The sequence below is a fragment of the Daphnia pulicaria genome, chromosome 1 (genome assembly GCF_021234035.1).
Source record: "Daphnia pulicaria isolate SC F1-1A chromosome 1, SC_F0-13Bv2, whole genome shotgun sequence".
Taxonomy (NCBI): domain Eukaryota; kingdom Metazoa; phylum Arthropoda; class Branchiopoda; order Diplostraca; family Daphniidae; genus Daphnia; species Daphnia pulicaria.
In genome coordinates this window covers 8,993,336-9,018,046 of record NC_060913.1, presented here as the reverse complement: position 1 = coordinate 9,018,046, position 24,711 = coordinate 8,993,336, and the positions used below count along the sequence as shown (strand labels likewise).

The window sequence follows — 24,711 nt, the reverse complement described above, 5'->3', positions numbered from 1 at the left end:
TTCTGATTTCTTTTATTTGTTCTCAGTCCGAGATGAATTTTGTTGCAGACATTTTACATGGTCATCGTGTGGGCGGCACCTGCAGCAATTGAAAACTTGTCTTGTTCCGTCATTAAGGTCCTTAAGTCCAGTTAGGCCATACCATTCCAGTCATTTCAGATATTTGACTAATTTGAACAAGGTTTTCACTGAAAAAGAAATAAGTGAGGGTACTATTCCTTCTATCAACGGTTTTGCAAGAGAAATTGATTCCCTTTTTTAAACAATTTCGATTTCCACCTACCACTCAGAAAACGCTTTAGATTTTCAACTTTCAACACATCAATTTTTTGTATAGGGAAGTGGGGTGATATGGTTCATAGATTTGATATTGAGTTAAATATTTGAAGCTTTTTTGGATGCGATGCCATTATCTAGAAAATAATTTCTGAACGCATTTTATTCCAGTCCCCACTAAAGGTATTTTCATTTCCCTTCATCGTTGTGTGTGTGCAACTGCAGCTGCGAAACAAAAAAAAAAAAACAGAAAACTGGAGCTCATATTTTCGCTTTGAAATAAAACGCCCGTCAGTTGCTAGCTAGTTTCTGTTGTTGACGAGAAACCTGTACGACTAATACGACTATTAAATTACCGAAGCGTTTGCTTTTTCATGTTGGAACCAGGAAAATTTTGACAATTACATGTGCCGACTGTCTATCCCAGGCAGCAGTTGTTGTTGTTGCCCAGACCCGAGAATGTGCGCAATCGTCGTTTCCATCGCAGTTTTGAAAACACAATCTGCGCACTTCACAGTGTAACTGTACTCGGCAAAAAGGCAAAAAAATAAAACACCTTTAGTATGTGGGGCTACTAAGCCCTTCGTAGCTATACATACCAATAACCCCTCCGTACTACTTAGTTCCCTCTAAGTGCTATTCTCCTAATACTACTAAAAAAGGGTTCTTAGTAGTATCTTAGTAGTAACTTAAAATTTTGAGTCTTGCAAATGGGAAACCTTTTGACCAATGGGAGTGAGACTTTTTTCGACTAATACGTGTCACGACACGTATAGCTCAAACGGCCAAACGGGTGACGATATTCAAATGGGTTGTCCTTTTTCTCTTGAATCGATACGAAACTGGCATTACCTTAATTATCGATATACAAAGTCGTAAATGGGTATAAAAGGCGGCCCTTTCAGCGTTCAAATTCTACTCTCCAATCTGTCGAAAATGAAATTCTTTTCAATTTTCTTCCTTCTACTCGTCTCTTTGGCTGTTGCCGTGGTGAGTCATTTCACATTTTCAATTTTTATTTTAAAAAGGCGAAACTCTTTTTTACTTGAAATGTTCTGACCAACTTGTTAATTATTCGTAACAGGAGGCCCAATCAGCCAAGCAACCCGTTAATCGTTTGAAATCCCGTAACCCGGCCGCCATTTTAAAAGCGGAAAGGGCAATTCGATCGCTTCCATCCAAAGGCAAAGGTAATTTTGAATTCAGTTATTACACAATTTGTGATATTTAGATGACCCATAGACTAATGTACCTTCATTTTTACGTCAATTTTCACATTAGCGTGTTTGGACCGATTTTCAATGGCGGCCAACGGGACGGTTCGTCCCACCATTTCTAGTTCCAGCAACGGTCAAAGGCAGTGCAGCTTCTTCATCAACGCACCCGCCAATAAGCTCATCCAGATGAACTGCTCGGTCGTCAGACTAAATAGTTCGGGCGCCGAATTAGTTATTTACGGAGGTGCCGAAATCAACGTCAATCCGCCCGTAGTCAATCGCATTTACACGTCAAGGAGCGACAGCATGTTCCTGTTTTTCAGGGTGGACAACACGGACTGGTTCGACTGCAAATGGACGACAATTGCCGTCCCGCAAACAACTGAATATCAACGTAATTATTTATTTCCTTAAGGGAAATTAAATTTCAGTTTAAACTTGATCTGATTTGTCAATTTTATTCGATTTCAGTCTGTCGCGATGGAACCTCCGCCACACCCAACGGGACAATTCAGCGATCAGCGGCGGACACCAGCACAGATCCGAGAATGTGCATGTTTGTCATTACCGTTCCTTCCGACCACCGAATTCAGTTGATGTGCTCCAACGTGACCCTCAGCAGCCCTGACAATTATTTACAGGTAATACTTTGGCTAATTAAACCAAAGCGTTTTCGTTTTACTGATCAAATGTTTCTTGCTGAAATTCAAAAGTTCCAAACGATTTCCGAAACTGTGATAGCCGATCCACCTGCAATGAATCGGGTCTACACTTCGACCAGCGAAATCATTTACCTGTTTTCTCAATTCAGCAATCAAGACTCGTTTAAATGCCAATGGACGACGGTTATGATCCCACCACTGACAACTGATAACAAACGTAAATATTTCATTTTTAATTAATTCTGGTAGATGTTTTATTATTTTCCCTTTTTATTCTCAAAGTCTGTCGGGAGAAAATCACGAAATCTGCCAGCGGAAACATTCAACCGTTAATGGCTAACGGCACAAATGTTCAACCGAATTCCTGTTCGTTTATCATCGAAGTGCCTCCTAATCAATTGACTGAGATCTCTTGCCCAGTCGTTAATTTTACTAGCCCAGGCAGTTATTTGCATGTGAGTTTATTTCTCCAATTTTACTTTTAACTTCAATTATAACCATTTATGTTTGATTGACAAAGTTCAGCGGAATTTCTGATTTAAACATGGCCCTTACGCCTCTGGCCAACCGAGTCTACACTTCCGGCGTCGATTTGATTCATTTGAAATCTCAAATTGATGTCAATAAAGATTGGTTTAATTGCACATGGTCAGCTGTTCCGGCTCCATCGACGACGGATTTCAAACGTGAGCCCCAGCAATTAATAAAACTATGTCACACTATAATTCTTTAAATCGATTTTTAATTTGTCTAGTCTGTCGCCATGGAGGAACAACATCGTCCACTGGGACCCTTCAACCATTTTTGGATGGTCTAACAACGGGAGAACCGAGAGAATGTTATTTCTTCATTGAATTGCCTTTGGATGAACAAATTGAGTTTTCGTGTTCATCCATGAACTTGTCAAGTCCTGGAAGTTATTTGCGGGTATAATTCAATTATCCTATCTCTACATTTCCACCCAATTAATTTTTTGAATTTCAACGACAGGTCGTCGGTGTGTCTGATTTTGACGAGAATCCGCCCGTAGAAAACGGAATTTATTTGTCGAATGGAACGAGCGTCCTTGTGTATTCACAATTCAACAACGGCGATTGGTTCGATTGCATGTGGGCGTCAACAACTTGCCCTGTTCCAGTGACGACAGGCGCTGCAACTTCAACGGCAAGTACAACAGCAGTCACGACACCAGCGACTACACCATCCACTACACCATCCACTACACCATCCACTACACCATCCACTACACCATCCACTACACCATCCACTACACCATCCACTACACCATCCACTACACCATCCACTACACCATCCACTACACCATCCACTACACCATCCACTACACCATCCACTACACCATCCACTACACCATCCACTACACCATCCACTACACCATCCACTACACCATCCACTACACCATCCACTACACCATCCACTACACCATCCACTACACCATCCACTACAACATCCACTACAACATCCACTACACCATCTACAACGACTTCAACAACACCCCAAACAACAACGATTTCAACTACTACCACCGCACAGCCAACCACCTCAACAACTAGACCATCAACTACGTCGACCACAACATCTGCGCCAACAACATCCACTACGACTTCAACTACACCCAAAACAACAACGATTTCAACTACTACCACCGCAAAACCAACCACCTCAACAACAAGGCCATCAACTACGTCGACACGGCCAACTACAACCAGTCGACCAACAACGACTACGGTCGATCCTGTGACCTGCTCTCCTGATGTCTGGACCAAAGGAACTCAATCACGTATTATCATTTAAGTTTATTATGTTTTTCAATAACAATTTGTCAATTTGATTTAACTTTTCTCATTTTTGATTGGGCACAGCTTGCGGGACTTGTACGATACTGTCGCCAACCAGCGGGACAATCCAGTCTCTTAACTACCCCAATGACTACACTGGTAGTTTGGACACCAACTGCATGTATTTCATCACTGCACCACCGGGCAAGAGAATCCAACTGACATTCACCACGTTCGTCGTGGAACTAAATTTGGACTTTATCAATGCAAGTTGATTTAAATCTAGTTCAGATTTGGTTGGGGTCTATTTGATTTTCATAAGTGACATTTGGTATCTTTTTCAAGGTTTTTGACTGGAAAACCCAAATGATTCTAGGGAAAAGACTAACCGGTCACGCCGACCCTTCTCCCAGTGTGACTCCCAGTACGTCTAATATGATAGGAGCTCTGTTCATTGCGGATGGGAGAAATAATAATAACATTCCGACCGCTTATGGGCCTGGCAGATGGCAGGCGACATTCGAGGTGGTATAATTCAAAAACAACCAAGTTGTGACTTGGTCCACGGCCGATTCGGCTAAGTTCCGCATGGCCTTTTGAAAAATGTTTTCGTGTGATTGTGTATCAACGAATCAATAATTGGCAAAATATAATTCGGCTTCAATTGGATAATTCGCTCATCATTGGGTATTGGGCCAATATCGGCACTGAGACACAATTGCGTCCTTTTTTTCTAGTTCCATCATTCTATAGCTAGTACATAATTTACAAATAGATTATGTCGAAATGAAATGGGTATTTTACTATTTTGTTTATTTGGCGGGGTAAATGATGACATTGCTCAAATTTGATGTGACATTCCCAAAGGAATTAAGTTTTCAAATAGAAAATGTTGACCAGAATGAAATCACAAGATTGGAGTTTGTCGCTTCACAGGTTTGAACTGAAATAGGCATTTAGGGAGGGCATCCGTTCTGTCAATGGTTTGGCAACCGACATTGATCCTCTTTTCTTATTTAACAACTTTGATTATTATGCCGACAGTAATTCATAGGCCAATACTCAAGAAAAATTTACAGTTTTTTTTATTTTTTTCTTTATTTGTTTGTGAATCTGATAATGAGTTAGATATTTGAAGCTTTTTGTAAGGATGGGGATTCTATATTATTCCAAAAGAGATTTGCATGCGCTTTTATTTCCCTGTGTTTGTCGTACCTGTGCAACTGCCAAGCTGCAGCTGCGCGAGCAAACTAGAAAAAAAGATAAAAACAGAACAACCGTAGAGAAAAGCTAATTTAAAAAAAAAAAAATACATTGCACGTCAGTTGGTGGCTTCACTTTGTTAGCGAGAAAAATATCCCGTCCGACTCAGCATGGGACTTTCAAATTATCGGAGCGTCTCCTATTGTCGACCATTGCGTGCCGACTCTCTATTCCAGGTAGTTGTTGTTGCCGAGGGTGTTCGTTGTTTTTTTTTCGCTGTGTTTTGTCGATATTGTTAAACTTATTTCGTGTCCAAATTGGCCGAGTTTCATAGAAATCGTCGGTCGAAGAGTTAAATTAGTTGAGGTGATTTACGCGTCTCACCTCGGTGAATTGGTGAAAGCATATTCTATTCTATTCTATTCTATTCTATTCTATACATTTTTATAGCGCATTTTCCATAGTGAAAGATCAAATGACGCTCTTCCGAAACCACACAGTTGGACATGAAATAATCAGAGATAAGCAGTGGCATACAAGTGGGTCTTCAGTAGACTCTTAAACACGGAAAAGTTAGGGGCAAGACGAATTGATGCAGGAAGATCATTCCACAGTCGAGGTGCAGCCTGAGAAAAAGCTCTCTGACCATAGTTTACAAGTTTAGGTTTGGGTGGGACACTAATGCGACCAAGGTTATCAGACCGCAAAGAACGACCAGGCACATATGGAACAATGTGACGAGACAAGTATGGGGGGGCTTGACCATGAAGACAACGATACGTGAGTACAATTAATTTATAATCAATACGTTGAGAGATGGGGAGCCAATGCAGCTTCTTCAAAAGAACCGTCGCATCATCAGATGGCTTCTTGCGAAATATGAGACGAGCGGCGGCGTTTTGAATTACTTGGAGGCGATGGATGTCTTTTTTGAGAAGGCCAACAAAAAGTGAGTTGCAATAGTCAAGTCTCGACAGAACCAGAACATGAACAAGGATCTTGGTAGAATCATCAGTAAGATGACGTCTAATGCGGCCGATGCGGTGTAGTTGGAAAAAGCACTGCCTTCGAAGAGAAGAGATGTGCTGGGAGAGACGAAGATGACGGTCGATGATGACACCCAAGTGAAGGATGGTGTCAGATGGTTGAATCAGGACGTCACCAACCAGAAGGGGCTCACACTCGACCAGATCCCAGCGCTGAGGAGAAGAGGTGTAGAGAAGGCCGGTTTTACCAGCGTTCGCCATCACCCTGTTGCTCGTAAACCAGTCATCAGCAATCTGGAAAGATCGCGAAAGTTTGTGACGGGCGAACTCCTGCTCAGCTGTACCAAGGAGAAGGCGGAGGGTGATGTGGCATCGAGTGTCATCAGAAAATTGACCGACATTAATGTCTCTACAAAGGTGGTCACATCCAATAACTGAAGGTAGTGGGTTGGCGTAGATGAGGTAGGCAATAGGGCCCAAAACAGCTCCTTGGGGAACGCCCGTGCGGAGTGCTGAGCTCTCAGACAGTTCACCCTTGATGCTGACAACCTGAGTGCGACCGGTGAGGTAGGAGCGAAACCAATTGGCGGCGGTGTCAGTAACGCCGCAGTGATTAGAGAGTCGCTCAAGAAGAATCTCATGATCGACCGTGTCGAACGCAGCACTAAGGTCAAGAAAAAGCAGAGAAGAACCATCACTAGCGTCAACGGTCATCAGTAAATCGTTGAATAGTGAAAGAAGTGCTGTTTCAGTGGAGTGGCGCGGACGATAAGCAGACTGACCTTCGTCGAGGATGTTGTAAGAGGACAGGTGATCAGAGAGTTGACGCGCGACGTGACGTTCCGTTAGTTTAGCAAGGAAAGCAGTGTTGGAAACAGGTCTGTAGTGACTGAAGAGCTTTGGGTCGAGACTAGGTTTTTTGAGAAGTGGTGTTATAACTGCAGACTTAAGTTGACCTGGGAAAACTCCGGAGGATAACGACAGGTTGATAATTGAAGAAATTGGTTGAGCCATCACACTCGCGACCTTCCTGAGTAGCCGAGTCGGAATCGGATCCAGGAGGCACGATGAGCATGGAGACTGTCTGAAGAGTGCCTTCACATCATCCGGTGAAATTTGAGAGAAAGAAGCCAAGCAGTTATCGACAGAATGGCTCTCAAGAAAAACAGGATCGCTGGAGGTTGCTGGAGGAAGATCCTTCCCGACACTATCAAGGGATGACCCAATGGTTGCCACCTTGTCCGAGAAAAACTTGAGAAAGTCGTTGGCCAGCTCACTCTTCGACGAATGATCAGGGAGAGGTGGATCCCCACTTTTACCCATGAGATTGTTGATCAAGCGAAACAGCTTTTTCTGGTCAGAGCCACACTCCACAATCAAGGCAGATAAATAATGCTTCTTCCCTACCTTGAGGGCAAAATAGTAGTCATGAACACAACTGCAATACCACTCATATAGTACATCGACACCCGACCAATCACCTGAGGTAGACGCCTTCAGTTCCCGAGATCTCCAGGTCCTCTCAGCGTGACGTGCTTCTCTGTGAAGTAGTCGGACCGACTCATCAAACCATGGAATGGCTAGACGAATAGGGAAAGACTTCGTGCGTACAGGTGCATGCTTGTCTAGGACTGAGGCAAGACCGTCATTGTATTGAAGAAGAAGAGAATCCAATTCTTCAGCAGGAGACAGTACGAGAGGAAGAGAATCGAGATCCGCGACAAAGGCGTCCAAATCAATGGAATTGACGGCACGGAATGTGACTGATTTAAATGGTCTTGGTGGCGTGGTAATATTAAGCGAACATTGAACTGCGTGATGATCGGAGAATCGAGAAGTTACAGAGGCATCTAACACAAAGTTGCTGGATTCACGAGTCAAAATCAGGTCGAGAGTGTACCATTTCCCTGACTTTGCACACCTCGTCGGGGCCTTAACGAGCTGAGAGAAGCTAAAAGAAACTAACAGCTCCTCAAATTCATCAGCATTTGTTTCACCAGACCCGACGTGAATGTTGAAGTCGCCAGTGATAACAACGTCTCCGGAGGCTTGATTAAGGGCCTCTAATAGGCAGGTAAACTCAGAGAGAAAAACTGAAAACGGTGGAGTCTTTGATGAAGTTGGTGGACGATAGCATATTCATTTCACCTCATTTTCCCAGCTTTTAAAAATAAGGTACAATCGAACTTTATTGCGATACAAATGTAAGTGCCCTGGACGGTAAAAAAGAGATGCCTATTTTTCTATTGTGAATATTTCCGAATTTTCGAATTTCCGGAATTGCAAATTTGCGATTACCATTTTCCCTCCTTGTACATATTTAGGAAACATGGCAGCCTTGCCCGCTCCCCCAGATTTATTTTAATTTATTCAAAATGGCTGCTGTCATTCTTTTGGGTGATTGTGTGTCTCGTGGTGGTGTGATAGTTATCTCTGTTCGCATAACCCTCATAATTTGGTTATTATGTTTCTTTTTAATGTTTAGACTTTGATCTTAAGGACTGTCTTGTTATTTGTTGTACCATATGGGTTTTGGGTTAACTGAATGGCTACAAAGCTTTATCCCCATCAATCAATAAGCTTAAAAGAACCTATATTGATTGATTCTTTAATTTTTTTTTTATAAACTTTAAAAAAAAGTGGGTTAACTTTGAGTCTTACACTGTGTACAGTAAATTAAAAAGGTAGAGAACCTCTCTGAAAAGACACATTAAAGTTGCTTCGAATGTTAGTCGGTGATTAAAGTAATATTTTCGCTTATTTAGGTGGATGAACCCTGATGATGATGATAAGTTTCTGTTTGAACGAAAACATTGTGTTTCAGTTGGAGTTGCTTGCAATACAGCGCACCAAATCCATCAATATCAAGGGGTTTAATCTATCTTATTTTTATTCATTCAGTTTAAATTCAAATTAATTAATTTCTTTTTTTATTTCTGCTTCTCTCGTATTCTTTGCAGGCTTTTTGGAACAGTAAAACACTAGTGCAAGATGAAAACCAAAATTCCCTTCCTGACGAGTAGTGAGCAAACAACACTCTGACCTCAGCTAGGAAAAACAAAAATGAGATGAATGCATATGAGGAGGATAAAGAAAGTTCTTTCCATTCATTGTTGAAAATTGTTAGTAAAGACGAGACTACTTGGTAAAAGTCTAGTTTAATGACCTAAATTCACTCTACCACATCACACTAGATTACGTTGCATGTAACTGCGTGTTGCAGGCAATTGAGTTATTGATAGTTTAGCATCAAATAACTTTTGCAAGGGTTTTTAAACTATTTCAATTTAGTTTTCTTTTCATACATTTCAAAATTCTATTAATAAATCACATTTCATTCACTGGCACAAACAACTAACAACTTGCCATTTTTCGTCTGCTATTCTGCTGTATTAGCATGGCATTAGGTGGAGGTGTGATGTGATAGCGTAAATTTAGTCACTAAACTAGACTTTTGCCGACTACTTTTCCTTAAGGTATAATGCCCAGTTGTTGCCCACTTGTTGGTGATGCGTCGTCTTGTTGGTATCTGGACGGAGAAATTGTTGGGCCGATTCTCCCAGTTGTTGGCCGAATTCTGACGACTGGATGCAAGATGACACGAGCTGCACAAGGTGGGAACAAAGTCAAAATGTCATTCTCTGTTGGGGTTTCATTTCGCGACCTTTGAATGTAATGGCCTTTTCTTATTTAAATCGTTGACTATAATAGGTTAATTCATCGGTGATGTGATGTTGTGCTGAGACCTGGATGGAGACGATGATTGATGGCCAATCATCCCAACCCTTTGCCGACGTGTGGAGTGGATTGAAGGTGACAAGGGGGGCTGCCCAAGGTAGGAACAAATAACATTTGAGTATTGCCATTCTCTCTTGGAGTTTACTTCGCGACCGTCCCATTCTTTTTACGATTCCAAGATGAGGTAGTCTTCTATTCGACTGATTTTTCGTTATTTATCGTTATTTAACATCGTTACGACTGTCATTTTCCCCAGCTTTTTTTAAAGAATCGTGAGTAACACCAATCCGCCATATTTCTTTCCGAGACGCGACATTTTCCACCATGAGAATCAAAGAGGTAATCTTAGTTTGGATTCATGAAGGATACTGAATGTAAAATATTTTTTGTGTATTCAACAGGAATCGGTTTTAAATTCTCACTTGGATGATCCACTGATGACGTGGCCTGAAAGAGCTGTCCATTTTGCCGAGATGACGTCTGGTGTTCTCTGTATTGGGCTTTACATCTCATTCCTGCAGAAACACTTTAAATAATAAGTAATTTTTCATTCAATTATTCTACTACAAAAGGTATACATTCAGTTTATTGATAGACCACTTTGCTTCAATGATCGTAAAACATTCACTGTAGTTATTTTAATTTCCTTTCTTTTGGATGAAAAGTTTTTTTTTTAAGTTATTAATTTCTTGTTGGATTTGAAGAAGAAAGACAGCCATAGAGTATTCGTATGCGTTTCATTCCCGTCTCCACTGAGCGTATTTTAATTTCCTTCACTGCAGTGCAACTGCAACTGGAAAAAAAACTGAAAAAAACAAAACAAAACAGAGAAACGTTCGTGTTTTCGTTTTGAAATAAAACGCCCGTTAGTTGGTGCCTTCTTTTGTCAGCCAAAAACCTGTACGACTAATGCGAGCTCTAAATAACCGAAGCGTTTGCTTTTTTCATGTTGGAACCAGGAAAATTTTGACAGTTGCGTGTGCCGACTGTCTATCACAGGCAGCAGTTGTTGTTGCCCAGACCCGAGAAAGGCCACAATCGTCGTTTCCATCGCAGTTTTGAACGCACAAACTGCGCACTTGGACAGTGTAGCAAATGGGAGGGAGACTTTTTTCAACTATACGTGGCACGACCCGTATAGCTCAAACGGGTGACGATATTCAAATGAGTAGTGCTGTGAATCGATACGAAACTTGGCACTACCTTAATTATCGATACAGAAAATCGTGATGGATATAAAAGGCGGCCCTGTTGGCGTTCAAATTCTACTCTCCAAAAACTCCTGTCGAAAATGAAATCCTTTTCAATTTTCTTCCTTCTACTCGTCTCGTTGGCTGTCGCCACGGTAAGTTGTCTCACATTTCTCTTTTATTTTAAACATATATAACCTCTTTTTAATTAAAAATTATTCTGACCAATTTCATTGTTTGGACAGGAGGCCCAACTTACCAATCAACGATCATCAAGCACGGGCACGTCGAATAATCCTTCGACAAGCCGCAACTTTGCCGCCATTTTGAAAGCGGAAATGGCCATTCGATCACTTCCATCCAGCGGCAAAGGTAAATTGAATTCAGTTGATTAGACAATTTGTGATTTTTAGACGGCTACTTGTAATGAACCTTCATTTGAACGTGAATTTTGCACGATAGCGTGTTTGGACCGATTTTCAATGGCGGCCAACGGGACCGTTCGTCCCACCATTTCTAACTCCATCAACGGGCAAAGGCAGTGCAGCTTCTTCATAGACGCACCCGCCGATAAGCTCATCCAGATGACCTGCTCGGTCGTCAGTCTTAAAAGTCCCGGCGCCGAATTAGTTATTTACGGAGGTTCCGAAATCAACGTCAATCCGCCCGTAGTCAATCGAATTTACACTTCAAGGAGCAACAACATGTTCCTGTTTTTCAGGGTGGACGACACGGACTGGTTCGACTGCAAATGGAAAATGATTCCCGAACCGCAAACAACTGAATATCAACGTAATTATTTATTTCCTTAAGGGAAATTAAATTTCAGTTTAAACTTGATCTGATTTGCCAATTTTAATTGCATTTATAGTCTGTCGGGATGGAACGTCCGCCACTCCCAACGGGACCATTCAGCTATCAGCGGACGATCCCAGCACAGATCCGAGAATGTGCATGTTCGCCATTACCGTTCCTTCGGACCACCGAATTCAGTTGATGTGCTCAAACGTTACCCTCACCAGCCCTGAAAACTTTTTACAGGTAATTCTCTGGCTAATTAAACCAAATCATTTTCGTTTTACTGATCAAATTTTTCTTGTTGAAATTAAAAAGGTCCAAACGATTTCCGAAACTGTGATAGCCGATCCACCTGCAATGAATCGGGTCTACACTTCGACTAGCGAAATCATTTACCTGTTTTCTCAATTCAGCAATCAAGACTATTTCAAATGCCAATGGACGACGGTTATGATCCCACCACTGACAACTGATAACAAACGTAAATTTTTCATATTTGTAATTAATTCTCGCAAAAGTTTTATTATTTTCCCTTTTTATTCTCAAAGTATGTCGGGAGAAAATCACGAAATCTGCCAGCGGAAACATTCAACCGTTATTGGCAAGCGGCACAAATGTTCAACCGAATTCCTGTTCGTTTATCATCGAAGTGCCTCCCAATAAATTGACTGAGATTTCTTGCCCGGTCATCAATTTCACTAGCCCAGGCAGTTATTTGCATGTGAGTTTATTTCTCCAATTTTACTTTTAACTTCAATTATAACCATTTATGTTTGATTGCCAAAGTTCAGCGGAATTTCCGATTTAAACATGGCTCTTACGCCCCTGGCTAACCGAGTCTACACTTCCGGCGTCGATTTGATTTAATTCAATTCTCAAATTGACGTCAATAAAGATTGGTTTAATTGCACATGGTCAGCTCTTCCGGCTCCCACGAATACGGATTTCAAACGTGAGCCCCAGCAATTAATAAAACTATGTCACACTCTAATTCTTTAAATCGATTTTTAATTTGTCTAGTCTGTCGCCATGGAGGAACAACATCGTCCACTGGGACCCTCCAACCATTCTTGGACGGTCTAACAACGGGAGAACCGAGAGAATGCTATTTCTTCATCGACGTGCCTTTGAATGAGGAAATTGAGATTTTGTGTTCTTCCATGAACTTGTCAAGTCCTGGAAGTTATTTGCGGGTATAAATCAATTATTATGTCGGTATTTTTCCAGTTAATTGTTATAATCTTATCAATTACATCAACAGCTCGTCGGTGTGTCTGATTTTGACGAGAATCCGCCCGTAGAAAACGGAATTTATTTGTCGAATGGGACGAGAGTCCTTGTGTATTCGCAATTCAACAACGGGGATTGGTGTGTGCATTTGGGCGTCAACAACCTGCCCTGCGCCACTGACGACGACATCGGACTCCTCAATTGCTACTACACCGACTTTGTTCGGAAAAACTTCTTTGTCGACAACAACAACCACGGGAGTCGCCGAAACGTCGACCACGTCGAGCACAACAACGACTTCAACAACACCCCAAACAACAGCGGTCTCCACCACTACCACCGCACTGCCAACCACCTCAACAACTAGACCATCAATTTCGTCGAGCACAACAACAGTTCCAACAACATCGACTGCGCCATCTACCTCGACTTCAACAACACCCCAAACAACAACTGTATCAACCACTACCACCGCACAGCCAACAACCTCCACAACTAGACCATCAACTATGTCGACACGGCCAACTACAACCACGACCCCGACAACGACTACCGTCGCACCTGTGACTTGCTCTGTTGTAGCTCTTGGCACGACCTCGCAAACACGTATTATCATTTTCGTTTATTTTGTTTTCCCAGCAATATTTGATTCTACTTTTCTCAATTTTCGATGGGTCGCAGTTTGCGGGACTTGTACGATACAGTCGTCAACCAAGGGGACTATCCAGTCTGTTAAATACCCCAATGAATACGGAGTGTACAATCTTTCCTGGGATGAGCCCTTCAACTGTCGTTATTTGATTATTGCACCACCGACCAGGAAAATACGACTGACATTCACCACGTTCACTGTCGACTTAAATGGAAAGGACTATATCACTGCAAGTTTGATTTATTCTACTTCAGATTTGGTAGCAGGGTCGGTCTGGTTTTATAAGTGACATTTTGTATCTTTTCCTAGGTTTCTGACGGAATACCTCCGGCTGGAACGTTTCTATCGGGAAATCTCACTGGTTACGTCCTTCCCGCTACTCCGTACACGACTGTCGAGACTAATCAAATGGCAGTCGTTTTCAAGGGAAATATGTATAGTAGAATTTCATACGCTAATAAGCCTGGCAAGTGGCAGGCGTCATTCGAGGTTATTCTGTAATTCTAAGGCTCACGCCCATCGGTCCAATCCCCAGGGCCTTTTGAAAAATGAATTCGTGTGACTGTGTATCCACGAATCAATAATTGGCAAATCAAATATAATTCGGCTTTCTAATTCTAATTCGCCCATCGGTTGACAAACATCGATGATGATGAGACTGAAACACAATCGCGTCCTTTTATTCCAATTCCATTCATTCAGGACATTATTTTCAAATGGTTGACGTCTAAAAGAATTAATGTCATTTTTTTTTATGACGGGGCAAATAATTAAATTGCTAAAATTCATTGTTCACGATGTTATCGAGCCAATTTTTAATTGAATTTAATCTTCCAATTCCAGTTGAAATGTCCTGCTCGCAGTCGGTAATGGAAGTTCATTGGTTGGGTGACTTTCTTCCAAGTAATTCTCCGTCGTAGTTCCGTTAAAATTTATCAATTCATTATTTATTTGTCATTTATTTGACTCACTTATTCCAAACAACTATAACGGTGCTGAGGGATTAACCTGAAAGGAGAGACTATTTAGATATAACAACTTTCAAACCATATTTGTAGTGACAGAAAGCAATAGTATACCTCAAATCTATCAATCTTACATTGTCCTAAATTAGAACTAAGTGGTGGTCACCATAAAATCTTGAGTAGCAGCTTTTTCTTGCTGGAGTCCTTAAAATAGATTGCAGTAAAGAATTGGATCTGGCGAAGGCACCAATATCTTGAAGATTTACAACTTGACAGCGAAAAGTTAACCATTGAAAAGTTATAAACCTTAAAGATCACAGTAATTTAAAAACATGTTGGTAAAAATAATTACCTTGCAACAGAAATTATTTAGCTTCAGAAGACATGGCTTGCATTATTGGCTGCTTTATTTATTGGCCCCAGTTGGCCAGGTCACACAACAACTTCAGCTGACATTATCTAAAAACATTTAGTCAAGGATGCTGTAAAAATCATTAGCTAAAGGTTGTGTTATCTATTACTTACAAACAGTTGACTCATTCGATCTCCGTTGTTTAACTTTTTAATTTGCTTCGAAGAAACTTATGAAAGTTACGACTTGTTGGACGTGAAACGTGTAATGTGTCATATCTCTTCTGACTGTCTGGGCAACCAACATAAGATTCAAAACTCATTACCAGATGGCGTCACTGTCGCCCTTGTTGTTTCTGCACCGTGAAATGTGGAGAAATGGGCGAAACAAAGTGCTGCTATTTTATACTTATTTTTCTGTGATTTCAAATATCAAGCTGGACTTCGCATCTTATGTAGGTTTAGTTTGCCCTAGTTTCCTTATTTTGTATATTATACCAATTTATTTCTGCAAGTCTAGATGCTTGTATGCTGTCATTCCAACAAGTTGGTTTAGCGCTCAGTCACTGTTCAGCATGATCCTGAGGATATCAAATGCCTAAAACCCAGGTTTGAAGCCCACACATAGTGGAATACAAATGTTCCGAGATAGGTAATTTTCTCTTTGCTGCTACCATACCAGAACAGTGAAGCATTAAGACCATCATAATTCAGATTTTCATATAACATAGGTAGTTAGGTACTCTTGCTCATGAACCACAGGATCTTTTCGGAATCTTGCAATTTTGGTGGTTTAACCTGCAGCAGCTGGTCTTTTGTTATGGCTGTTTCTACTTCTGTTTAGAAGGCAACTCAGCCGAGGGATAGGTAGAGTTTTATTTTTCATAGGTAAATCCGTGTAAATTTGTAAGTAACATGAGTTCTTTTTCCCATTGCTTCTTAGAGTTTCAGTGACATGAAGAGTTTGGAATGAATAACATACCTGCCATGTGTTAGTAAACATACCAGATCTTACACATACCAGATCTGCTGGATGAAAATCAAATTATGCCTTACTATATTCATCACTCAAATTTTGTCGGTAAAGCATCAATATCACCTGCCACCATACTGCTGCAAAAAATGTTCATGACACTTTCTTTACCATTAGAAATTTATCTCAACACGAGGAGTAATGCTGTTGGTTGCTGTGAATGCCATTTTTACTGTTTTTTCATCATGAACATTTCAGTGTGCTTCTTAGAAAAGGTAAAGACTGATATGTTTTATTCATTTTTATATTTTCATTAATGTGATACATTTTTTTTTACAGTGCTCGCTAGATCCCCATCTATGAGAAGAGTGACTTCCACCACCAACGTTCTACTCCATCCCTATCTTCGAGACGCACGCTCATCTGGCTTCCGTCCTGCTGCTACACAATTTGTCCTTACTTCATTGACGAGATACTGGACCACTTCAGTGATCGCTTCCGTTCACTATGACACACCTGTAGTCATTCACCACTGGATTATGCTCAGGTACCCGACAATTGACTTATTTTGTTTAATTTTCAATTAAGTATTATCTACTTAATTTAAACTCAGTCTATGTAATAATTCCTAAATCGGGCTCTTCTTCATTTGAGTAGTTGAGTAGCAAACGGTGAAACGGAGTCTTATTTAAATGTTTCCTTTTCTACCGCTAGATGGCTTTTCGATAATTTTCAGCTGTCAAAGCAAGTCAGTTTCAGTTACTTTGCACATCTCCTTAAACATTTATCGGTAGTTTTTTTTGGTAATTTTTTAGTGATAACTCACGATAACTATTCCCCCAACAAAGCTCACTTGTTAGATTTTCGAAAATTGCATTTTTTTTTCTACTTCCGGTTTTCTCATTTCAGTCAGTAGTTTAGTAAATATTCATTCTACGTACAAAAGAACCACATATTCGTGATCCTCGTAAAATTTGTGGTAAAGTTCATGTATTTTTTTGTACGATTTCGTACTTCCGGTTTCGAAAATTTTCCTGAACTATAGTTCAGGAAAATTCTCGATTTTGGCCAAAAATTGGATTTCGTTTAAAACATATCAGATCGACCCCAAATTTCATGGGGATCACGAATATATGGTTTATTTTGACGACAGCCCAACAGTTGAGGAGCTATTGCTTACTTCCGGTATACTTCCGGAAAATTTTCAAAAAACTAGCAAGTGAGCTTTGTTCTGTGTACCGTTCTCAATATTGATAGCTGAATTTTAAGCAATTAAAATTGCGCTTTTTAAGTTTTGAGCAAAAAAACCAGATAAATGTACCTTTATGTGTCCTGTAACTTAATGAGAATTATTTTGTCTTCTTCCAGGAAATACAGACGTTGAGAAGACGGACACCAAAACATCGCCGGTCTCCAAAATGTCATCGCGGATCATCATGTGTTGTTGGTAATATGTGTTTGTTTGTTAGTTAACCCGTTGCTGCCACGCATTTGTTCCCCCTTGTCGATACGGTGATCCATTCTTGAGGCATGCATTCCATGTTCTCCTATCACCGTGTCAGCCCGGACTTGTCAGCAATGGCAAGTCCCTTCCCCCCTTGGTCATGGATCCTTCAGACATGGCTCTTAGTGAGTAGAGAACAACCTACGGGTTGTATGGCGTGGCAGCCAACGGGTTAACTTAAGTGTATGTACGTTTGTATATGTGTATCAGTGTATGTATGCATGTATGTTGTTTTCACTAAACTGTGGAGGAATTGTGGGTGGAGGTGGGACAATATACACAATTCTCATATCACTTATAATTTGTATATTTCATTTCTCACTCATACAGAAGATATACTATAGCACAAATTATATATTACTGTTGCTCAACTCAAGTTACAGCTGTAAAACTTAAATCTGTAACTCAATAATGTTGAATCCCCTTGTTGTTTAAGAGTAGACTCCATTCGATCTCTTCAACCATTTCAAGATGAACATTCAACTTACTAACTTGCAAGAAATTCACTGACTGGAAGAAATACAAGAGCCCCTTTCAGATTAAGCAGTTGCCAAACCTGCAACAAAAGAAAGAGAAGAAAAATTTCAACAAAAAAGGATTGGACAGTTACTTTGCACATTGATAATCCAAAATCAACAACCTACCAATACATACATCAATGAGGTTGCCTTCCTTTAACCATTAGGGCTTGCACAGCATCAAATACAATCAGCATGCAAGACTGTGTAGTATCTTCAGGCTCAGGCAAAGATTTAACACCACAAATCACATCTATCCAAATCTCTGCAAAGTCAGTTTAGGTACAGGGGCAGGCAAAAAAAAAGTTGTCAATGAAGTAAACATAAACACTTTATGTAGGAGCCAATGGTAATTACCGTGAAGCAATCACCCTACAAAGTTTTCAAACAATGTCAGAGATTTGGAAATGCCGCTATTTAGGGTTGGCATCTGGGCATCTGCATCGAAGATGTCAAAACTGATGAAGTTTGTCAATTCTGTGCTATGTCAAAAAGGAACAGCATTGCCCCAAAACACCATTTCTTAAAAAGGAAAAAAGAAGAACTGGTATAAAATCACTATAAATTTTCTGAAATAAACCAAATTACCCAAATTAGTCCTTAATTAGCCAATTATACCGACTCCATCCTTATTGAAAAAACCCTAAATGAAAAAAAAGGCAAAGGTTATTCACACTTGAAATGTTACATCATTTGTCTGCATAATTAAAAGAAAAATGGAGTGAACTCACTAACCAGAAGAAACGCCACACTCTCTTTAGGTAAGGCGTCTTGAAATCCTTGTCTGAATTTGGTTGCTGGTAGCTTTTATTTAACTGCATTCTTTAACATTAGTTTGTAAATCAAGATTTTCATGTAAGAGAAACCTTGACGACTTCAAGGGCTCACGGCACGCAAAGATACTGGTAGAGTGGTAGCCATTTTGTTTTGGCTTTTTGTGGTGTTGCCAATTTACTGAATAGTACCTTTTAAAATCAAAACGGGAATTTTTCAAAATAAATACTGCTTTCCTAAGGTGAGTGCGCGTTCATTTAGTTTTTTAATTCAAAAGTTAATTCATTTAATATTTTATTTTCCGGTCTTGAAAAATTCGCGTTTTGATTTTAAAAATATTCCAGCAAATGCTGTCTGTTGCATCATCCCTTTCGCTCATTTTCATATTTACAAAATGCCCATCCCCAAAGAAGAAGAGAATGCTGTTACCTGTGGAAGGTCTTTGCTGATCACTTTCACTCAACCGCAACTGCAGGGTATAAAAATTGGCCAACATCGCAATCTTCTTCACACAATTCCTTCAACTGTCTTCAGAAGAGCAGCTAAACAACCGAAACCGGCTAAAAATGAAATTGGTAAGTTAGTCAACTCTTATTTGATTAAATATAAAGTTTAACCTTTTATTTTGACTTGATGCACTACCAGATCGTCGCTGTCGCTTTCTTGGCCGTGGCCCTCGCCGCTCCTCAAGGAGATAAAAAGCCCATCGAAATTGTGTCATCCAACAGCGAAATGAACGCCGACGGCAGCTACTCCTTCGAGTAAGTTAATTAATCCTGGTGTCATTAGATCCTATTCTAAGATCCTAATGAATTGTAAATCAGTTTCGAGTCTGCCGATGGCACCAAAGTGTCTGAAAGTGGCAGCCAGAAACAAGTTGGACCCAAACCGGAGGATATCGGCACCGTGTCCAAGGGCTCCTACTCGTTCACGACTCCCGACGGCGTCGTCCTCACCGTCAATTGGGTGGCCGATGAAAACGGATTCCAGGCCACCGGCGACCACCTCCCCACTCCTCCACCCATGCCCGAGCACGTCGTCAAGATCCTCGCGGACCTCAAAACCGCCGGAGTTCTATAAATAATTACACATTATATTATTTCAACCGGATGTACATAACGCTCACATACCCCAAACTTTGACACAAGTTGGGCTTGAGTCAACAACAAAATTACATTAAAACAAACGAGAAATAAAAATGTTTTTTCTCCTTTTAAAATTTCAGGTTATTTTATACAAAGTCGTTCCTGGAAATTCAAAGGCAAATGGTGATGTCTATATTATTACAGAAATTCTAGAGAACGAATTCGGGCTAACCGAAACAATACATTTTTGATTCAATTGAAACATAGCGTATCGTAACACGTTGGACAACGGAAAAAAATCATCCTCAGTGGAGTGCGAAAGAAATGCGGAATAAAGTTGAATGAAACCAGCCAAAAAATTATTTATATCATTTGATGAAGATGACTGAAAAGAGGCGCAAAACTTAGGAAAAACTCGGGAAAGGGCAGAGCCTCACTCTCTGTCAGATGTTAATTGAGCTTGGGGCGTCCATGTGTTCCGCGTGATGCATTCAGCAAAAGATGGACCCAACTTGGCTTACCCAATCTATACAAAGTCCTAACTGGCTAACAATGAAAGAGCTGAATTTCTTTACCTGTGCCGACAGTCCACTGCGACGCAGCGTCTCCTTAATCGGCATGTATACCGGCAAACAGTTGACTCATTGACCCGAGAGTTGCATCCTGCCGAGCTAATAAACCGTAGAAGAGCAAAGTCCGCTGGATTGTACCTGTTGCAATTCATTTGAAAAACAGGAAAAAGGCTTTAAAAAAACAAAACAAAATTTGTAAGGTTTTACCAAGACTGTGGGACAGTGTAGACAACTTGGATGAACCTTTCAACCAAAGCGCAGAATAAAGAAAAGAGCTACTCCTATAAACAGTGCCAAAGACAAAATCTCCTGCCCAGAGACTATGGCAATGGCCAGTTACGAAAGGGGAAAATTGGAATTTCTCTACTATAGAACAGACAAAAGAAAAGAAAACAGTGTCTCGGTTTAAGAGTAGAGCCAATCCAATTATGTGATTATAAAGTTGGACTTTTCAAAATAGATTCTGTTTCCTATATTTTGTCGTTAGTTGCCTTTCAAATATATACCATTTTGAGGGAGAACTTCTTTCCACAAAAAGTGACAAAGTTTAAGTGTTGAACGGTGTGAAGTAAACAGCTGCCCAAGATCAATGCAGAGACAAGACGATTGCAAAGCCATTCGAAGCCGAGTAGCACTTTACCTTAGCCAGGAGCCCCACGACACACTGAAAGAAGAATAAGACGCTTGTGATAATCGCAACAAATAGTAAATTCGACTAACTAAGTTTCTTCCCACCTACATGTCGTCTGATCACGTAAACAAACACAGGTAAGGAAGGGTTCACCTCTCACCTACTGAAACAAGAAGTTCAAGACCTTGAAAACCTTGAGTTTCAAACAAAAATCTATTTTAGCATAATGCACCTTTTGGAATTTCGTCACGAACTAAACCATGCAACAAGTTTTTAAACGTTGAGTCCTTCGATAGTCGCTACATTTCATGTACAACATTCGTCTGCTCGTGTTGCCACTTGCCAAATGTAATTTACAAATTTCTTGTTGAGATTTTGAGGATTTTTTTTCTCTAAAATCAATTATGTTTATGTTTTTTATGTTTTAAGTCCGATTATGTTGGAAGTTTATTATTCTCAAATTAAAGACAACTCTATTTCGCTCAAAATCGATCGGGCGATCCCGCTCAATCAACGACCCATTTTCAAAGTGTCAACACGGCAATTCCTTTTGATCTGATCAAAATTAATGTGGGCAATGCCATGAATGCGAGTGGATTATTCGTAGCTCCGAAATCGAGAAAATATTTCTTTGCTTTTTCGGGGGTTGAGATCAGAAAATATTTATGTTCGAGTTGAATTTCAGATCAAGACTGGTGATACATCGAATTGGATAAATATAGGGCAAGCCTATGGACCTATGGACCTATCCAGATCCATTACATTTTGCAACTTGGTCGAGGCGACCAAATTTCGATTTCGCTATCTTTATTCGTTGTTACAGGACGGAGCACATTAATACACCTTTTGACTCGCTTACAGGTTTTACTGGCTGGATAATGGAAGAGGATATATTTTAGACCTTGTACAAAGTCCATTAGACAACAAAAAAAAATAAATTTAAAAAATCCCTAAAATTAGCCAACGGTTTCAGTTGACAACTCAAATCCTTACTAGTGATTCTTTATTACTTTAAGTCCAAACAAATAACCCGATCCGATCCCACGAAATAAATGATTGATTAACCTTTGTGTCAAGGTCTCAAGGATGAAAAGACTTGCTGGCTAGGTCAATCATTTTGTTTTGTCTGCAAGAGAACGCGGATTAATTTCAAACAAAGATGTTCAGGAAAGCGACAGGGAATAATAAGGCAAATATATAAAAGGGGGGATTAGACAAAAAAAAATATGATTTTTTCAACTATGATTAAATGTTTCACTATAAGATTAAACAGACATTCAAAACGCAGTTCATTTTCCTAACTTTTTTCGACAGCTGATTTGAGCTTTTGGATAATAATTGGATAATATGCGATTCTTTTATCATAGCGTTAACGAATCAAGACATATTTTGTGATGATAGCTTCAAAATTGAAAGTTTATTCCATCATCACCAAAAAAAAAAACAGTCAATTCATTTCAATTCTTCAACATCTTTCAATTCTTCAACATCTTTCGATTTACACAGTTTCATTCTGACTGACTTCATCAATCGTTCGACCCAGTATGTAAATTTCCGGGCGTCTACGTGAGTAGAAGACATGACGACGAATGGCTGAAATCAATGTCAAAACATATCTAACAGTTGCCGTACGAAAATCACTCACTTGGAGACTAAAGGGTTGCCCATATCGACACTTGGTAGCAAAATGTTCGCAATTGTCGGTGATCAAATTATAAACTATCAAACGATCTTCCCTGAGAAATCTCCGGGCCCTTTCGACAATCACGTCAGGTCTGAATGGCCGCAATCCCTTGGCTCTGGCAGCCGCGTCCAGGTTATTGACTCGCCATCCGCCATCATGTCCGTCACACAGATTTCTGATGGTCTTCTCCACGATTCGAGTCAAGAGACACTTCCGCCTGATATTTATCCACGGAGAATCGACGCCTATGGTGAATCTGCGAGAATGAAATGACGTCAATCAAATGTCGTATATACGGCGTCTCTTTGTCAAACCAAATTCGTAACTTATTTTTGGGTTTTACCTGTCACCAACGGCTCTACTGGTTTGAACAGCGGTTAGACAATCGGCTTCAGAATCGACGGTACAAACGGCAAAGTGACAATAGCCAAATCCAAAAAACAGAAGACGCCGAAATTCAATGAGATCACCCTCGGTTGCTGTGATTAGGTTGTCAGGTGAATAATAAAGAGCCATGATTAAATACTGGAAAAAACAAAAAAATTGAAAAGTTCGTCAACGCAAAAAAATGTATGAACAAGACGAAATCGCTAAAAACAATTAACATGTGTATAATGTGGCAAACTGCACCGAGCAGTGGAATTAAATGAAATGCGTTGTCCCAGCTTTTCTTCATTTCTCATCGAAATGACGTCAAAAATTTATGAGATTGCGGGTTATTACCTGTTAAAGTCTGAATCTGAGATGGCACAGAGGACGACTGAAAGGACGGACTCGACAACGAGAATTGCAGTCTTATATATACGGCGTGCCTACATGTACCGATTGGCTCTAGACTCTGCGAGATCCCAGAAGAAAGTGATGAGAACGAATCAAGCGGGTTCTGAAGGGACTAGTCAAAAATCGTAATTTCGCTGATCAATTGTTGCGAAAGAGGATGATGCTGAATCACCAAGCGAAACGACAATTAATTCGCCCACTATTTACTGCGATACAGAGTGCACAGCTTCCAGGATGTTTCAAAAACAAAACGCGCCAGACCAGCAGCAGCAGCAGCTGCCCGGATGAGATAATACATTTCATTTTCTAGACGAGCTACAACATGTTTGCGTTGATATAAAATTATAGAGTGTCAACTTGGGTAGTTGGTGTCGCAAGAGGGGAAAAAAAAACACCCTCAATAAAAACGTAATTTACATTTGTTTGTTTTTTTTTTTCTTGGCCCAGTACAGTAGCAAATCTTTTGGCGCCACGCACACCCAAGTCAAAGATTAATGTCGTCCTATTTAAAATAAGTGACCTCCCACTCTTCACGCAATGTTATATGAACTCGAATGTAAAGTGTCCAACATTCACTGTCGTGTTTTCATCGAGTTTTCATTAAACCCAAACCTACACAGCAGCAGCAAGTTTCTCAATTTTGTCAAATGGGCGACAAATCGCTACTAGGAATCCTTGGTGGTCAGTCTAGGTCCGTTGGTGGTAATCCCAACAAGCAAAAACTATTCATTATCACTTTTACTAACAAAAACCCAACAAGCAACAGTCAGGAAATATCTGAGCATGTCCTTTTTCAACATTTACTCAACGATTATGCAAACCCATCCATCAGAGAGAAATTTAGAACGTGTCAATTGTTGCCAATTCTGACAGAAATCGAACACGAATCCAAGATCATTCAAGTGGAGACTCATCGTCAAAGGGGTAAGCCAAACACAAACAACTCAACTGAACCTTCTGTCGAAATTTTCGTGGTCTTCAAAACTGTCAGTTTTAAAAAAGACGGAGAATCCTGGTGGTGGTCATTAGAAAAGACCGCGAAGCACGTAGTCGTCCTGCAACGTTCCCGCCACCAAGATGAAGTTCAGAGTAAATTCAAAGGGGAAACGCGTGAAGGAACTCAACT

At 40.4% G+C, this 24,711-nt stretch overlaps 6 protein-coding genes and 1 long non-coding RNA gene across 8 annotated transcripts in view; 5 read left to right on the top strand and 2 right to left on the bottom strand.

Annotated features, from left to right (window-relative positions):
• LOC124344997 (verrucotoxin subunit beta-like) overlaps positions 1-24,711 on the bottom strand; it is a 493,626-nt gene that overhangs the window by 30,340 nt on the left and 438,575 nt on the right. The window lies entirely within an intron of this gene.
• Positions 1-24,711, top strand: part of LOC124344966 (mucin-3A-like) — a 322,367-nt gene that overhangs the window by 114,233 nt on the left and 183,423 nt on the right. Inside the window, exons 1-11 of the mRNA XM_046798262.1 lie at positions 9,606-9,754; positions 9,852-9,975; positions 10,135-10,217; positions 10,280-10,417; positions 10,838-11,028; positions 11,099-11,223; positions 11,314-11,440; positions 11,531-11,860; positions 11,940-12,109; positions 12,182-12,347; positions 12,415-12,587. Of these exons, the coding sequence (XP_046654218.1) occupies positions 10,974-11,028; positions 11,099-11,223; positions 11,314-11,440; positions 11,531-11,860; positions 11,940-12,109; positions 12,182-12,347; positions 12,415-12,587 (1,146 nt within the window). The 5' untranslated portion in view covers positions 9,606-9,754; positions 9,852-9,975; positions 10,135-10,217; positions 10,280-10,417; positions 10,838-10,973. Of the gene's footprint in view, positions 9,755-9,851; positions 9,976-10,134; positions 10,218-10,279; positions 10,418-10,837; positions 11,029-11,098; positions 11,224-11,313; positions 11,441-11,530; positions 11,861-11,939; positions 12,110-12,181; positions 12,348-12,414; positions 12,588-24,711 lie in introns of the transcript that reaches the window.
• On the top strand, positions 443-4,485 carry LOC124333368 (putative GPI-anchored protein pfl2). Its single transcript, XM_046788964.1, has 11 exons — positions 443-1,266; positions 1,361-1,466; positions 1,558-1,887; positions 1,965-2,134; positions 2,207-2,372; positions 2,438-2,610; positions 2,676-2,841; positions 2,910-3,082; positions 3,146-3,953; positions 4,036-4,217; positions 4,297-4,485. Exons 1-11 carry the CDS (start codon positions 1,156-1,158, stop codon positions 4,483-4,485), a joined length of 2,574 nt encoding a protein of 857 aa, XP_046644920.1. The 5' UTR covers positions 443-1,155.
• LOC124348691 (integumentary mucin C.1-like) lies at positions 12,727-14,584 on the top strand. Its single transcript, XM_046798968.1, has 5 exons — positions 12,727-12,818; positions 12,887-13,059; positions 13,128-13,702; positions 13,778-13,977; positions 14,058-14,584. The coding sequence occupies exons 3-5, from the start codon at positions 13,189-13,191 to the stop codon at positions 14,247-14,249; spliced, it is 906 nt and encodes a 301-aa protein (XP_046654924.1). The 5' UTR covers positions 12,727-12,818; positions 12,887-13,059; positions 13,128-13,188; the 3' UTR covers positions 14,250-14,584.
• On the top strand, positions 15,240-17,835 carry LOC124350306. Of its 2 annotated transcripts, none has more exons than XR_006920714.1 (7): positions 15,240-15,519; positions 15,585-15,716; positions 15,804-15,931; positions 16,008-16,145; positions 16,215-16,312; positions 16,377-16,584; positions 17,406-17,835. It is a non-coding gene; the product is annotated as an uncharacterized LOC124350306 (long non-coding RNA). The 2 variants fall into 2 exon arrangements; XR_006920722.1 differs by having other exon boundaries at positions 15,796-15,931.
• Positions 19,304-20,052, top strand: LOC124349687 (endocuticle structural glycoprotein SgAbd-3-like). Its single transcript, XM_046800482.1, has 3 exons — positions 19,304-19,408; positions 19,479-19,594; positions 19,658-20,052. The coding sequence occupies exons 1-3, from the start codon at positions 19,400-19,402 to the stop codon at positions 19,911-19,913; spliced, it is 381 nt and encodes a 126-aa protein (XP_046656438.1). The 5' UTR covers positions 19,304-19,399; the 3' UTR covers positions 19,914-20,052.
• Positions 22,522-23,644, bottom strand: LOC124349259 (phospholipase A and acyltransferase 5-like). Its single transcript, XM_046799726.1, has 3 exons — positions 23,529-23,644; positions 23,149-23,330; positions 22,522-23,061 (listed from the first exon to the last, which is right to left on the bottom strand). The coding sequence occupies exons 2-3, from the start codon at positions 23,319-23,321 to the stop codon at positions 22,620-22,622; spliced, it is 615 nt and encodes a 204-aa protein (XP_046655682.1). The 5' UTR covers positions 23,322-23,330; positions 23,529-23,644; the 3' UTR covers positions 22,522-22,619.